This window comes from Diceros bicornis, chromosome 28, assembly GCF_020826845.1.
Source record: "Diceros bicornis minor isolate mBicDic1 chromosome 28, mDicBic1.mat.cur, whole genome shotgun sequence".
NCBI lineage: Eukaryota > Metazoa > Chordata > Mammalia > Perissodactyla > Rhinocerotidae > Diceros > Diceros bicornis.
The window spans coordinates 10,197,930-10,214,970 of record NC_080767.1 but is presented as its reverse complement, the minus strand read 5'-3'; the positions used below and the strand labels follow the sequence as shown (position 1 = coordinate 10,214,970).

General features: G+C 35.6%; 1 protein-coding gene across 2 annotated transcripts in view; it reads left to right on the top strand.

Annotated features, from left to right (window-relative positions):
• The window catches only part of TEX10 (testis expressed 10), a 66,026-nt gene that overhangs the window by 15,736 nt on the left and 33,249 nt on the right, over window positions 1–17,041 (top strand). For both annotated transcript variants that reach the window (XM_058523654.1, XM_058523653.1), the window contains exons 6-11: window positions 4,708–4,946; window positions 5,712–5,847; window positions 7,255–7,430; window positions 8,759–8,936; window positions 13,302–13,390; window positions 15,228–15,361. In XM_058523654.1, the coding sequence (XP_058379637.1) occupies window positions 4,708–4,946; window positions 5,712–5,847; window positions 7,255–7,430; window positions 8,759–8,936; window positions 13,302–13,390; window positions 15,228–15,361 (952 nt within the window). The remainder of the gene's footprint in view (window positions 1–4,707; window positions 4,947–5,711; window positions 5,848–7,254; window positions 7,431–8,758; window positions 8,937–13,301; window positions 13,391–15,227; window positions 15,362–17,041) is intronic.

Here is a 17,041-nt window from a genome sequence, read left to right as displayed (position 1 = left end):
GCTTCACCTATAGGAGAAATCTGGGCTTCCTATAGTTAAATTGAACAGAAATGTTTGTTAAGGCTAAAAGAAAATATCACCTGGAACAGTACAAAAGGTTACTTGGTAAAAAGAGATTTGTTGAATGTATATAGAAAGTTTTCCTAACTAGTTTAAAAAACTCCATTGAAGATCCAGAATCTGAAATTCTTAAGGACAGGTATTAACTTTGGGAGAACTGTATGATAAAGGAACAGAACAAATTAGGTTAGGGGTGGGAGGAAAGCTTATGGGGATTTCCTGTAAGCGGTAGATCATTTTTGCTATTGTAAGACAGTTGATTACAGTTAACTAGCTTACTCTTACGCCATTTATCTAAGACTGTTTCTCAAAGTGTGAGCTGTGACCCCTGGGATCCACAAGGTCACAACTATTTTCACAATTATATTAAGACATTATTTACCTTTTTCATTGTTCTGACATTTGCACTGGTGGTACAAAAGCAATAGTGGGTAAAGCTGTTGGTATCTTAGCATGGATTAAGGCAGTGGCACTAAACTGTACTTGTAGACATTGTATTCTTCACCATCATGTGTTCACAGTTTAAAAGAACAAGCCAGTTTCACTTAAAAATGTCCTTAATGAAGCAGTAAAAATTACTAATTTTATTAAGTCACAATCCTTGGGAAGACAGATTTCTAATTTTCTGTCTGATGAAATGGGAAGTTTGCATAAAGTATTTTAGCTGCATACCACAGAATGATGGTTATCTCAAGGAAATACACTTCTATGATTATCCTGCTTGTGAGTATTTTCCTCTGATGGATACGATTTTACCTTGAAAGAATGATTAACAGACAAACCATCCAGGCTTAGGTATTTGGCAGATATTTTCTCAAAAATGAACAAAGTGAGCCTATCAATTCCAGGAAAACAATTGATAATATTTGTGCCACTGATAAAATTTGAGCTTTCAAGCAAAAATTAATATTTTAGAGAACTTGTATCCATCTAAGTTCTATCCATGTATTTCCTGCTTTTTCTCTCTTCATTTTTTTCATATATTTCTGTCCATCCATCTGGGACCATTAGAATCTACTGGAGGTTTTTTTCTGTATAAAAATACTGTTTGTCCTTCATTTCTAAAGAATGTTTTAGCAGAGCATAGTGCTCTAGGTTGACAGTTTTCTTCTTTGAGCACACTGACAGCAACACTGGACTCTCTCCCGGTTTCCATTGCCGTGTTAAGAACAGCTATGAGTTTAGCTGTTGCTACTTTGAAAGTTACCTGTTTTTTTTCCCCCTGAGATTTTTCTCCTTGTCTTTTGTTTTCACAGTTTCACAATGATGTATCCGGGTGTGGTTTTCTTTTTTATTTATTCTCCTTGGGATTCAGTGGACTTCTTAAATCTGAGATCTTCAGTCTTGAGTGAAGTGTCTTTAAATAGATCTGAAAAATTCTCCTCTTTTAAAAAATTGCTGCAGTCCATTTCTCTCCTTTCCTTTAAAGACTAATTAAATGTATGTTTGACCTACTCACTGAATCTTCTACCCATTTCTCTTGTCTTTTCTTTATCTCATATCTTCCAGGTTTTAATTCTTTAGTTTTGTTCAATCGTGGTCAAACACAAATCCTCTGAATATTTTTTCTATTTTTGTTTTTTGGTGCTAGAATTTCTGTCCAATTATTCCAGCACCATTTGTGGAAAAGACCGTCCTTTCTCCACTGAATTGCTTCTGCTCCTTTGTCAAAGATCATCAGTTGACTGTATTTTTGGTGGTCTATTTTGGAGCTCTTTGTTCCATTAACTTATGTGTGTGTATTCTTTCACCAATACCATGCTGTCTTGATTACTATAGTTGAACAGTAAGTCTTGAAATCAAATAGTATGAGTCCTCCAACTTTCTTCCACTTCAGTCTTGTGTTGGGTATTCTAGGTCTTTCCCCTTTCCGTGTAAACTTGAGAATCAGTTTGTCGATAACCAGAAAATAGCTTGTTGGGATTTTGATCGGAATTGTGTTGAATCTATAGATCTAGCTGGGAAGAATTGTTATTTAAACTGCTGGGAAGATGCAAAACTGGGATTAAGCTTTATCTAAGAGCTGTTTTTACTTCTAGTTCACCTTTATCCTGGAAGAGAAACCTTTAAGGGTCCAGCTTTGAAGTAGGGTAATATGAAGTCCCCACGTTTGCCAGGCCCTGGGCTTTGACTTTTCCAACTGTGAGGCCACTAAAAGGTTACTTCAGTTTTGCAGCTTTTTCTTTGAAATTGGCATTTGTCCTCAGGACTAAGACTTGAGTGCTGAGATCTTGCTTTTTCCTAGATTTTGGGCCCCAATAAATGTTTAAATTGGAGTTTCCCCCGCAGTGTGTCTCCCTCATAGACTCGATGGTTGGTATATTTAGTCTTTAAAATTTTGTATAAATTATTAGAGGAGCAGAATGAATTCTCTGAGGTTTGCAGTGTCCATTGAGATCTTCCAGACAGTAATAGATTATGCTGCTTGAGATAAACTTAGAGTAGATCTTGGAAAGCTCTACCTGTGGTAAAGAAATGTTGCAATTAAGTTTTTTTGTGGTCTAGTTAGTGTAAAATGTGCCTTGGTTTTGGGCACTGAGCAGTTTGGCAAAGAACCTTGTAGTAATTTTGGGCTTGTGGTATAGACTGTTAGTCATCTGTCGCAGTTTTCATTCTTTCCTTCCTTCCTTCTTTTTGTTTTTTTTTTTTTTTTGTGAGGAAGATTAGCCCTGAGTTAACATCCGATGCCAATCCTCCTCCTTGTGCTGAGGAAGATTGGCCCTGGACTAACATCCGTGCCCATCTTCCTCTACTTTATATGGGATGCTGCCACAGCATGGCCTGACACGCGGTACGTCGGTGCACGCCCAGGATCCAAACCTGCGAACCCTGGGCCACCGAAGCAGAGGGCACGAACTTAACTGCTACGCCATGGGGCCAGCCCCCATTCTTTCCTTTCTTAATGATAGAATTCCCAGTTTTTAGCTGGGTGTAGGACTGCATGAAATAAAAACTAGATTTCCCAGCTTCTTTTGCAGCTAGGAGTTGTCATGAGGGTAATTTCTATTAAATAGCTCAGACTTCCTCTCTCCAGTGTCACACTTGCACATTGAGCTGTCTATTGGCCATGTCTTCTTGGATTTATACCAGACACTTCAAGATCAACATATCTAAAGTGGAATATATTTTCTGGATCTCTGCTCCTCTTGTGTCTGCTACATCATCTCCATTTACCCAGTCACCAGTGCTAGAACACTTGATTCCTTCAGTCTCTGCCATCCCAAAACTCACGTACATGTGGACAAGTAAGCAAACTTCAAATCTAGCTAATTTTTATTCTTCCTAGGAAAATGTCCCTTCTTCTCCCAGTCCGTACCAACACTGATCCTGGTTCTTGTGCTTGTCATCTTTTGCCTAGATTGCTGTCATAGCCATACAACTGCTTTTTTGTTTATAGTTTTGTAACTCTCATTTTTCTTTTTCCATCCACAGAATCATCCATCTGAAAAACATTTTCAACCATGTTACTCCTTTTCCTCCAACTGTTTGTAATTGGGTCCCATTTTACCTTTCTAGGTTCATTTGTCATTCCTAGCACTACATTTGATGCTCTGATGGCACCAAATTTCTTTTATTTCCTTTCCCATGTATTTGTGGTTCCTCACTACTATGTCCTTACTATGTCCTTGCTCATGGCCTAATCCAGGATTAACCTTTTCCTTTAAAATTGGTTAGTTAGAGATATTTTTTATTTTAATCAACTTTACATTTTCCTAAGCATGAAATAAGTAAGCTCTGCTGTTGACTATACATACCATAGTCTGAAATGAGTATTTATATTCTAAGTTGCAAGTTTTGTTTTTATTAAGGTATTGTATTTGAGGTTTATTGAAATTTCTTTCAAGCTTTGAAAGAAATGTGTTTTATTTGGCTGGAAAACAACTGATTTTAATATGTGAGTCATAAAATTAAGTCATTTCAGAACAGTGCTTATCTAGACCAGTCTCTTTATTTCACTTGGAAGGGAAATTGTGGCCAGGAGAAATTAGTGAGCCTCTTAAGTTGTGATTAGTTAGAAGAAGAGTCAAGATATACTGTGACCTCCATCCGAGTATAAGTATCTGCTTTAAAAAAAACTTCAAGGGCCGGCCCCGTGGCTTAGTGGTTAAGTGCACGCGCTCCTCTGCTGGCGGCCCGGGTTCGGATCCCGGGTGCGCACCGACGCACCGCTGCTCTGGCCATGCTGAGGCCGCGTCCCACATACAGCAACTAGAAGGATGTGCAGCTATGACCTACAACTATCCACTGGGGCTTTGGGGGAAAAGTAAATAAATAAATAAAATTATTAAAAAAATAATAAAATAAAATCTTCAAGTGTGTTGAGGTTTTTACTTCTTAGATTACTTCTAGGTAGTTACTTAAATTACTTCTAAGATTACCAAGCAGTGCTACAAGGGCCTTTACTTTTTGTGTGAATAGCAACTGGGGTAGTGAATTGAGCAGTATATACTCTTAATTCATGTCTTAACAACCTTGATTCCATAATGAATGTTTTATTTACAAAACAATGGCCTACGTACCTTTCTTCTTTGGCACTTTATTCCAGAAGGAAATATTTTTTGACCCATTGATTATTTTAAGTATTCTGAGTGAAGCAGGCATGGTAGATATAACACTTTATTGACGTCTGTTTTTATTTGTTTTTAGCAACAAGCATTGCATGATTCTCTCCAATAATGTAGATCATCTCTTACTGAATTTAACACTGTCTGATATCATGGTCTCCTTGGCAAATGCCTCAACTTTGCAAAAGGATTCCAATTGGATAGAAATGATAAGGAAATTTGTGACAGAGACCCTTGAAGATGGCTCTAGGCTAAATAGTAAGCAGCTGAACAGATTGCTTGGGGTATCGTGGAGGTTAATGCAGATACAACCACACAGAGGTAGGTGATGCTGCTTTGTCCTTATTTAAGAGAGGAGCTCTTATGCATGCCATTTAGGGTCTACCTTTGAATTGATGACTTTCAAACATTCCATGTAGTCAGGTTAGTTACATTCAAGCCATAAAAGCTAGCATAATTATGAAGGACTATCTTTCTTGAACACTGAAATCGTTTATGGCTCAGAGCATCCATTTCTCAGTGGGTAGGTCCACTCTGAAGCAAAAATTGATCAAATTAATAGCAGATTACAGAATTGGAGTAAAAGGAGGTAGGTATTATTAAGAAGAAATGCTATCAAGCCTACTGATGAAGAAATACCTTCTTCTGATCTAGTTTGACTAGAAATTGAGAGCTTTTTCCTTTGATCCATATAGAATGAATCCTGCCTATTTTCTTTGCGTTTCTTCTAGCTTGAAGTTATGTCACATTAAGTCAGATTTTAGCGTTCTTACTAATTCTTTTCATTCACAAACAAAGCTTTCCTGTTTGGTTCCCATCTTATTCGCCTTTCTGCTATCCTAGTTTTTGTCATCCCTACTTAGGTTTGTTGGCCCTTAGGAAAATCTATACTGTAATCTCTGGTTGGTTTGACTTTTATTTTAGTCAGGCCATTGCTATAGGACTTTGATGGTCGTCATCAGTTTGTGGCTAAGATGTAATTTGTCATAGGAACAAAGTAAAATACTTCTGTGCTTTTAGAGGAATTTGGGGGCTGGTGAAGAAACATTTTTGATTCATATGCAGTTGTTTTCTCTCTCTTTTTAGAAGCTACTGAGTCTCTCATAAAGGCAGTTTATACATTGTATCAGCAAAGGGGCCTTCTCCTTCCAGTTCGGACTTTGTTACTGAAGTTTTTCAGTAAAATCTATCAAAAAGAAGAACTGCGATCTTACAGAGTCAGGTAAAGTTTCATTTATTATTTTGCCTTTTTCTTGCCAAGTTTTTTTGTAGTCTGTTTATTAGGGTGAGGTGATTAAATCTTGGGAGAAGTTTACTCTTTTTATCCAGTTTGGTTGCATTTAAGAAAAGATATAAAATTTTATGAAGAAGCATACAGAATAGTGCCAGTAATCTTTATACAGTCACATGCCGCATAACAACATTTCAGTCAGCGTTTCAGTCATATGTATGCGATAGTGGTCCCATAAGATTAGTACCGTATAGCCTAGGTGTGTAGTAGGCTATCCCACCTAGGTTTGGATAAGTACACTCTATAATGTTTGCACCATGACGAAATCACCTAATGATGCATTTCTCATAATATCCCCATCGTTAAGCAATGTGTGACTATACGCATAACTGAAGAGATTAAAGTCTCTTTGCGCATGTATTTCCACTTGGCCTCTTACAGCTAAAGGACAGTTGGAACAACCTATAGCAGCCTCAGTCTTTTCTTTTGCTTCCTATAAAAATTATGGAGGTTGAACCCCTGTGCCCTTAGTTACACACTGAGGCATATGGTCTAAGAAGGAGGGCAATAGAAGATGAGAAAGCTTCTGGTTCGGTGCTATCGGGTGAGATGGACAACAAAAAGAATAACTTTTTGATATGATGAGTTGGAGGTTTATTTGAGTCAGGAAGAGATGTTTGAGCGGAAGATAGAGATTTGGGATACCTCAGCATACATAGGTAGTTGCAACATTTTTGAGTCTTCAGTGTAAGCCAGGTGCTTTTCATAATTTGTCTCAATTCTCATACTACTACTAGGAGGTACTATTACTTCCATTTTACAGAAGAAAACTAAAGTTTAGGTTAAATAAGTTGGTGAGTGTCATGCAATTAATGGATAATGGAGTTGAGACTTCAGTTCTGTCTAACAACAAAGGTCATGCCTAAATCACTAAGCTCTGAGGGGACAGCAAAAATGATTGCTGTTACCTGAGTAAGGAGACTAAAGCAAGTATACTAAGGAGCTAAAATAACACAAGTTTGAAGCCATTTAGTGTGGCGGCACCTTACAGTAAATGCATCAATGCATTAATATAGTATAATAATTAACACTAATTAAGATAAGTAGTACACAAAGAGTTAAGTAGTGTCTGTGTCCTTTAAGATAAAAATACAGTTTAGGTAGTGCCCCAGATTACATGAACTTTTTAATTTAGTAGGTAAAAACTTGGAAAATGCTATAGCTGAATAAGTGATGCTGGCAATCTTGTAGGCTCTCAAATGTTTAAATGAGTAAATGTGGTGTTATTGTTAGATGATTTGTCACTTTTTGGTGTACTTAAGTTAAAAAAATTGTTTTGTTTATTTCTCTTGTCTTTGAAAATTATACTTTATTTTATTCTTCCTTGGCCATTCTTAGATACCGTAGTAAAGTGATATCCCGTTGGCTGGCTGGTTTACCATTGCAACTCGCTCATCTGGGCTCCCGAAACCCTGAGCTCTCAACACAGCTTATTGATATCATCCATACTGCTGCAGCACGAGCAAATAAAGAATTACTAAAAAGTTTACAAGTGACTGCTCTCCGAATCTATGGTAAGAGTTTGTTTAACTGTGTACATATACATTGGTCTACCTCAATTTAGGAAAGAAGTTTCTAAGGGAAGCTCTAGGTTTGCCTTTCCTTTCAATTATTATAAATTAGTTATACCACAGTTAAAATTCCAAAACAAAATAAAACATCAAACAGTAAATTTACTTTCAATAATAGGTATTATTTATTTGAATAGTTGCAGAAAGTTAATAGATGCTTTTTGCATTCTTAAATTTTCTTTTAAACTACCTGGTATCCCCAAATTCAAAACTGATCAGGTATTTTTTAAAAATTCCTTTGAAGCTTTGTCGGCAAATTACTTATTTAATCATAATGGATATTTAGTAGACTTCCATATATTAATACTTCTTCATCCCTTGAACTATTTCATATTTTAAGCAAAAATATCAATAAAAGCATACTGGGATATATACATATATATAATTTATATTTATTATTAAGATATAATTCACATACCATAAAATTTGCCATTTTACAGTGTACAATTCAGTGATTTTTAACATATTCCCAAGGTTTTGCAGTTGTCACCACTAATACCAGAATATTTTTATCACCCCAAAAAGAAACTACCCATTTTTAGTCCTTCCCGACTCCTTCCTTCCCCAGCTTCTGGCAACCACTAATCTACTTGTCTGTCTCTATATATGTGCCTTCTGGACATTTCTTATAAATGGGATTATTATAATACAGGGCCTTTTGAGTCTGGCTTCTGTCACTTAGCATACTACTTTTAGGATTCATCCGTTTTGTAGCATATATCAGTACTTTACTTTTTATTGCTGAGTAGTATTCCATTATATGGACATACCATTTATATTTATCCATTCATTGGGTGATGGACATATGATTTGTTTCTACCTTTTGTGGGTTATATTTTTAAATCTGTATTTTTCTGTATTGCTTATATGTAGGGATGTGTGTGTGTATGTGTACAGACAGGTCTTTTGCTTTAAATTAGGTTGATATTGTAATTGTCACTGTTTAGCAAAAGTGCTTGTTTTTTAATGTTTTGCTTTGTGTCCAATCCCTTTACCCCCATCCAAGTTCTTATTTCAAACAAGACACTTGGATATTATGAAATTATTACAGTGTTAAATAAATATATCTTTAAATAATGATTATGGTCACTGATTTACTTTAGAAAATAACTTAAGCCACACATATGCTTTATGATGAAAATTTTTTCATGTAATTGATATATTGGAATTCACAACACAGTGAAAATAATCACTCAGTCTGCTTTATTGATTTAATCTCTGGTTTGTATATCTTTTATAGTTGAATTTACTATGTCTGCCCACCCCACTAGATCCACAAGAAGGCACTGTGGTGGTTCTCCCAGCAGAGTCTCAGCAGCGTTTGGTCCAGCTTGTATATTTTCTACCCAGTCTGCCTGCTGAATTGCTTTCTCGGTTAAGTCGTTGCTGTATTATGGGAAGACTCAGTTCAAGTTTGGCTGCCACGCTTATCGGGATACTGCACATGAGGTAGCATGCTCAAGTGAGCTGTATTTTAAGTGTATAATCTTTCCCCCACCTGTCTTACTAGCAGTTTGTCAAGTACAGAAGGCTTTCAAGTCGTGTACTGCTGCTGCCTTCATTTGCTCTTAGTGCAACAATGAAAACTGATGATGCTATTGCTAGATAGCGTAAGCTCACTAGAGTAAGACTGTTTCACGTTACTTGTTTAGTGATTTGTATAGATTGGAATAAGGGTTGAAATTATCAAAAGCATATAGTAAGGGTTCAGTGGTAGGTGAAAATAGAAACAGCAAAGGTTAACTGGCTGTAGCTATTAACCTTTTTAACACAAAGGTTTGTGCTTAAAACCTTTAATGTTACGGAGTTGCGATTCAGATTTTCAGGGAGCTCAGAATTTACTGTAGCTGGTGAAATAAATAAGTTTGTGGACTCAGACAAGGAATCACTTGAAATCTTTTTTGTGTGTGTGGTAAAATATGCATACGTAACATAAAACTTACCATTTCACCCAGTTTTAAGTGTACTGTTAAAACTGCACAGTGGCGTTAAGTACATTCACATTGTTGTGCAACCAGTACCACTATCTCCAGAACTGTTCATCATCCCAAACTGAAACTCTGTAATCATTAAACAATAACTCGTCATTCCCCTTCCCCCAGTCCCTGCTAACCATTATTCTATCTTCATGATTTTGACTATTCTAGGTACCTCATATAAGTGGAATCATGTATTTGTCCTTTTGTGTCTTGCTTATTTCACTCAGCATAACTCTTCAAGGATGTTCAAGGTTCATCCATGTTGTAGCATGTGTCAGAATTTCCTTCCTTTTTAAGGTGGAATAATATTCCATTGTATGTATATACTGCATTTTGTTTATCTATTCATCTGTTGATGGACACTTGGTTGTTCCCACCTCTTGGCTATTGTGAATAATGCTGCTATGAACATTGACGTGGTGTACAAATATCTGTTTGAGTCCTTGCTTTTAATTCTTTTGGCTGTATGCCCAGAAGTGGAATTGCTGGATCATAGGTAATTATCTGTTTAATTTTTTGAGGAACTGCCCTACAGTGGCTACACCATTTTACTCTGAAAGGTTTTATAACTAATAGTGTTTCAGTATTGCGAGTGTTCAGAGTATCCTTAAACATCTTATGTCTGTTATCATCAGGCATAGTATTTTAGTATTCAGCAATATTTATTACTGATTGTGGCTCATGGACAGGGTCTGATGGTTTTAGGCAGAAATGGAAATCTGGACTGTAGCTGAAAATTTAAACACTAGCTTCTTTGTGGCTTCTTGTACAGATCCCCTATCCCAGTTAAATAGGAGTAGTTCACTCTATTAGTAGACTTTCTTTAGCTTTGTTTGCCAGTCTCTTCATACCAGTATAGGATGTATGTTTGAGTTTAGTCACCTAAAGTATGCTTCGTAACTGATGATAACCTTTCCTTTCAGCAGAAGAGAGCTATGTCAGCGTGTTGTTTATATGTGAAAATTCAAAGTTTATTTCTTCTGTGTGCATGTACGTTAGAGAGAGACTTGGTCTTATTAAGTATTTTAAACATTTATTAGTTTCCCGTGTTTTTCTTTCTTAGAAATTAAAAAAAAAACCTTCTCTTTGTCTAGTGTAATCAATTATTTAATGCTAGGCCTTTAATAAAATTAAATGTTATTTCTTTTTCTATAACTTAAGTGGTTTTGTGTTTATTAACTTCCAGTAGAGGGCACTCTGTTCCTTTGATACAATTCTAGTAGAGGATCTGTTTTAACATTCAGTTAAAATCACCTTTTGAACACCTGAAATTGATTCTCTTTGGAAGCTATATTTAATATCTTTATCAACATCAGTTATAATTCGCTTATGCTTAGTAACTTTGTCAAGGATGTTTTCAAAAGTCTGCGTTTTTTCTTTTTGTGGAGATTTGTGGTGAGCATTGAGAAAGTATATTAATTTACAAATAATGATAATAGGGGTTCCTAATAATTAAAGTAAAAGCAGGTTTTCGTTGTGGTTAAAAGTTCACCAAGTTAAATTTTGCCTTTTAGTATTTGCAGAGTCTATTAGTAGACTTCTCTGGAGACGTATTGTTCCCATTCAAACTAATCTCTCTTAAAAAATACAAAATTAGGACTTCTCAACTTTCTCAGGCCAATGGCATCATTGTACCACTTTTCCTAGATTCAGAATTTAAGGATCACATTTGATTCCTTCAGACGTATGCTGAATTATTTCATATCTTTTGTTTTCTCTTCAAAATATCCTTCTCTCCTTGACATGAATATAAACTAGCCAATTTTTTCTTTATCTCCCACCTGTACTATTATAGTAGTCTTGCTTCTTAGTCTCATCTGTCTTGTGCACTGTTGCACAAGATTAATTTTCCTGAAATATTCATTTAATCATCTCTGATTTTTGTCTGTTACACTAATTGGTCTCTGATATCAAGTTCAGTTCAGATTTTTTGGTTTTGATGCCCTGCTGTCTCTATCGGAGAGAGTTTATATCTAAGAGCAGGATACTACCAAAAGATATCAGTTTGTTCTGTGTGTGAAAAACCCATCAGCTAAAAACTGTTGGTATTCATTTTATCCTTTAAAAAGTGTACTTAATGGGGCTGGCCCGGTGATGCAAGGAGTTAAGTGCGCGCGCTCCGCTGCGGTGGCCCAGGGTTTGCCAGTTCGGATCCCGGGTGTGCACCGACACACTGCTTGTTAAGCCATGCTGTGGCAGCATCCCATATAAAGTAGAGGAAGATGGTCACGGATGTTGGCCCAGGGCCAGTCTTCTTCAGCAAAAAAGAGGAGGATTGGCATCGGATGTTAGCTCAGGGCTGGTCTTCCTCACAAAAATTTTAAAAAAAAGTGTACTTAGAATTGCTGCCCCTACCTTTTTTACCACTCACTGAGAGGTTTTTAGAGTTGGACTTTTTCCCTATACCATTCTACTTATGTTGTTCCACTGGCCTTTGCTCAGACCTTATCCTCTCTGCCCCTATTTACAGCTGGTTTGGGGAACATAGGATATAAATGTGGAAAGGTAATCTGTTAGATAAAAATCTCTGAGAAGGGAAAAATTCTTGAACTAAGGAATTTGCTGTGGGTTTTCAGTAGGATGAATTATGACCTGGTCTGTCAGGGACAGTTCCAGTTTACTTTTGTCCCAGCATTATTAGTAATAGCATCCCCTTTTCCTCTCAGAAGTGTTCTGGCTTGGACAGCATATATGGTCATCATAGTTTTAAGGACAGTGTGATATATTGCTTGTCATTTGTCCAAAATAGATTTGCTACCCCTTGTAGCCACTGGATGGCATAGTTGATTCCTGTTTTCACTGGGTTCAGGAGGATATTCATTTGTTTTCTAACCACCATTTTATACTCCTTTCCATTGAGCTCCTCTAGCTTTTTATAACCTCTTAGCTTGTGATATTCCTTTGATAGCCCTTTGCTTATTGTGGGAATGATACTCAGAAGGTTGTTTCCATTATTTTAACTCCTCAAATTTTAAGAATATTAATGAATAGAAATACAATTATTTTAATGGTAAAAAAGTATATTTAAGTGCTTCTAGTTGAATTAGAAACTCCTAATTTTGTCTGACATTTATTCAGATCTCTGTGATAAGATTGCAGTCTCAGCTTGTTGGATCTGATGATTCTCAGCCTTTTTTTGCTGTATCCATGGTTGATATTTGCTCTCTTCTTAGCTGTACCTTGAAGACAGTTTTTAAAGGACTCACTGGAAGCTGATCTCATGGCAGGAACCAGATAATCCTCATTTAATGAGAAGCTGCTTTACATTTAGCTATTCCCTTGAGTCCTCTACGAGTACTTTAGCTGCACTATTGTGAAGTAGACCTAGTTACAGCTTTGCAAAGTACAGAAACACATAGTTATCTTAGAGTGGCTTTAAATGGAAGTATTCTTTGCCTAATTAAGATACTTTTGCTTAGTTAGGAAGCTGGAGCTTATTTAAACTTAACTCATTTAAGTAAGCAAGGTAAGACTTTATAAAAATCAAGCAGTAAATACATAGCAGCTGAACCTACTACTGAAAAGCAAAACTTCATCCTGGCTCCTTGGAGACTGATTTTCAAATGGCATGGAAATTTTCTAAGTCATACCATATATGTGGACCAATTACACTTTTTAATGAAACTTTACATAAATAAAAATATGTTAGAAGTTCAATTTTCCATATTATGGTACTTGGGCCCTTATATATAAAGTTAGTACATACTATGGGTTTTGTTTAAGCTATTAAATCAGACTTGTTTTCAATAAAGAAAAATGGTTATATTCTGTGCTGTTATTCTTGAGTCTTCAAGTTGGTCACTTCTGGTAATAGTTCTCCCGTTGTTTATTATAGATCATCATTTTCTGGATGGAAGTATTCAGTTAAAGACTGGTTGATGAGTGATGTGGACTATTTCAGCTTCTTATTTTCAACACTTACAGGTAACCACATTCACCTGCCAAGTTGAAGAAAGTTTCCTTTCTTCAAACCTAGTATGAAGAGTCTCCTAAGATTTACTGTCTTGTCTGCTTGGCTCCAATTTTGAAGATGATAAATAATCTGTCTACCTTGGAATGATTTTTATTTGAGTAATAAGTGGAAATCTTTGAAGGAATATTTGTACCCTACATTGTCAGGGTCTTGAGGCAGGGAGATGCAAGATTCATCTTTAAATCTCTCATGGTACAAGTATCAGAAACTTGGGGATTATTTGAATGTCACATGATTATTTTCATTCCTTTCTTACTGTTATTTCTCAGCTTTATTCTTATCTTTGTTTGCAGTGAACTGGACATACTTGACTCTTTTTCAAATAGAGAAATATTTTAAAAAACTGCATACTTAAAAAAACTGATGAGGGGCCGGCCTGGTGGCGCAACCGGTTAAGTGCGCATGCTCCCCTGTGGCGGCCCGGGGTTCACCGGTTCCGATCCTGGGTGCGCACCAACCCACCGTTTGGCAAGCCATGCTGTGGCGGTGTCCCATATAAAGTGGAGGAAGATGGGCACGGATGTTAGCCCAAGGCCAGTCTTCCTCAGCAAAAAGAGGAAGATTGGCAGATGTTAGCTCAGGGCTGATCTTCCTCACGAAAAACAAACAAAACTGACGAACGGAATATTCATTTTAAACATTCAAAATGTTTAACTTGATAAGAAGAACATCAGATTTTGATTAGCCATTTTCTACATTCCATTTGCCCTCAAAGCACAGTTAATAAAATGAGTCTAAAAGTGCTGAAAGTTAGATGTATAAGTATTGTTACTATTGTTTTAAATGTTTGTACTATTTCAACATTTCTGTTTTATACCTGGATGATGAAGATGAGATTCTTAGAAATTTTCTGAAGACCTGAAATTAGGAGACTTAGTTAAGTTAGAATCCAAAAAGAACTTGACGGGTTCTCATAATGAGCTGAATATAGCAAGATAAATATTATATAAAAGATAAATGTAGACTTCTACATGTGTACTTGATAGTTTTGGGTGTACACATTTGAGATGAAGGCAGGAGCTTCGTGTTTGAATAGTAGTACCTGTCAGAAGGTTTAGTGGTTTTAGAAAGCTCATTAGGAGTCAGTGTGTTGTGGTCAAACTAGACCATGACTCTTCAGGCTGTGTTCATGGAAATACAGTGATCTGAACATCAAAGCCGTTAGCTCAAGTCTGACCACATTGCTGGTATTCTGATCATTTTGAGAGCTATCTTTTAGGAGGGAATTTGGCAAGTTGTCTATGTAATTCATGTCCTCTGTAATCAGGGTGGTAAGAGAATCAGAAATTTTACTGTATAAGGTGTAGTGGAAAGAACTACACATGTATTATCAAAAAAAAAAGACTTACGAGAGATAGAGTAGTTTTAAAATATTTGAAGGGCTATTATGTAAGAGAATAAAGAGTTTGGTATATGTATGAAGGAGTATATTTGTTCATTTGCTTTTTTAAATCTACCATTAATTGGAAAGATATGTCTTTCATATTTTTTTGAGTAAAAATGGTAGTGCCCCCAATATAAGGGGTAAAACATATTTATTGCTGTATTATAGATGGGATCACATCACATCCTTTGTGTACATAATTATATGAATTTTACTGCCTCCATTGCTAGCAATTCATTTTTTTTTAACACTACGTGAAATGCAGACATTCAGAGAAAACAAAGTAGCTTAAAGAAGAATTAAACTTGAAGGTATATGTCATTTCTTTTAAAAAAATTATGAAGAATGTCACTTACTTTGTGATTTATTTGTTTTTAAATTGGCTTTCTTTGTACCCAAATTAGGGTTTTCAAAAGAGGAGTTGACTTGGCTTCAGAGCCTTCGAGGAGTTCCTCACGTCATCCAGACACAGCTTTCCCCTGTGCTTCTTTATCTTACGGACTTGGATCAATTTTTACACCATTGGGATGTAACAGAGGTAATAGTGCATTTAAAAAGAAACTCACGATTATTAAAATTCAGCTCATCAACCACCAATAGTTACTATATATTGGGATTGCCTTGTATGAGATATTCTTAGTGATACCAAGTAGTATAAGACAGGATCCATGTTCTGAAAGTACTTAGGGTCTTGGATTGGAGATGTTTTTTTTCTTAAAGAGGAGTGTTTTTCATTCTAAGTTATGCTACTATATAGAATAAATTAGCAATTTGAATGGTAGAAACAAATTTCTTTTATCTAGCATAGGATAGATAATTATGGGGTAGATTTATCTGTGGAAAAGAGGAAAGGCTTTGTGGAAAAGGAAGAATTTGACTTGGTTGTTGAAAGATGAATAAGACTTAAGTAGGATTTGGTATCCTTGAAGGTGGCTTTTTCCTTTTAAACAGAAAAGATTATTTATCAGTTCTTTGATTTTAAGGATTAATACATACTTTATTAAAGTTAAACTTAAAACCCAAATTCTTCCTTAAGTTTTAAAGTTCAATTTAAAATCTTATTTTTTAGATAAATATAGTAAATTTAAGCAGTTATTTTAAAAGGGGACTTTGTATTTTATTCCTTTTACACCTTAATTAAAATTTTAAACTGTTTATAGCTTTTAATATATTCACTATTTGTCAGGTAGTTCCCTTTTCTGACAAACCTTTATAAATGTTAAAGTAAATCTTAAATATCTAATAAATTAAACTTATAATTATGATAAATCTTAATATCTGAAGCTTTGGTACTGTTTATACTGAAAGTCTAAAATCACAAGTCTAAATTAATTACTGACAAGTTTTAAATTGGAATTATAAGGCTTATCTTTTGCCCTAAATTGGAATTATAAGGTGATCTGTTGCCCTAATAGGAAAAATTGTCTTATATGTTACAAATATGTAAACTAAATAAGCAAAAACATCATACACATTAATACTAAGGATTTGACTCTCTAAAACATTTCTATATTAATTTCTTTATTTTTTATTTTTTTTTGAGGTAACATTGGTTTATAACATTTCAAGTGTACATCATTATAGTTCGATTTATAGTAGACAGAAATCATGTTCACCACCCAGAGACTAATTATCATCCATTTCCATACACATGTGCCCTTTTATGCCTTTTGCCCTCACCCCTTCCCCTCTAGTAACCACCAATCTAATCTATATATGTGTGTATGTTTGTTTGTTGTTGTAGTTTTTATCTTCCTCATATGAGTGAAATCATATGGTATTTGGCTTTCTCTGTCTGGCTTATTTCATGTAGCATAATACCTTCAACGTCCATCCATGTTGTCGCACATGGCAAGATTTCATCTTTTTTTTTTATGGTTGAGTAGTATTCCACTGTATATATATGTACCACATCTTCTTTATTCATTCATCCATTAATGGACACTTAGATTGATTACAAGTCTTGGCTATTGTGAATAATGCTGCAGTGAACATTGGGGTGCAACTATCTTTACCCATTCATGTTTTCGTGTTCTTTGGATAAATACCCAGCAGTGGAATAGCTGGATCATAAGGTAGTTCTAATCTTAATTTTGTGAGGAATCTCCATCCTGTTTTCTATGGTGGCTGTACCAGTTTGTACTCCCACCAGCAGGGTATGAGAGTTCCCTTCTCTCCACATCCTCTCCAACACTTGTTATTTCTTGTCTTGTTAATT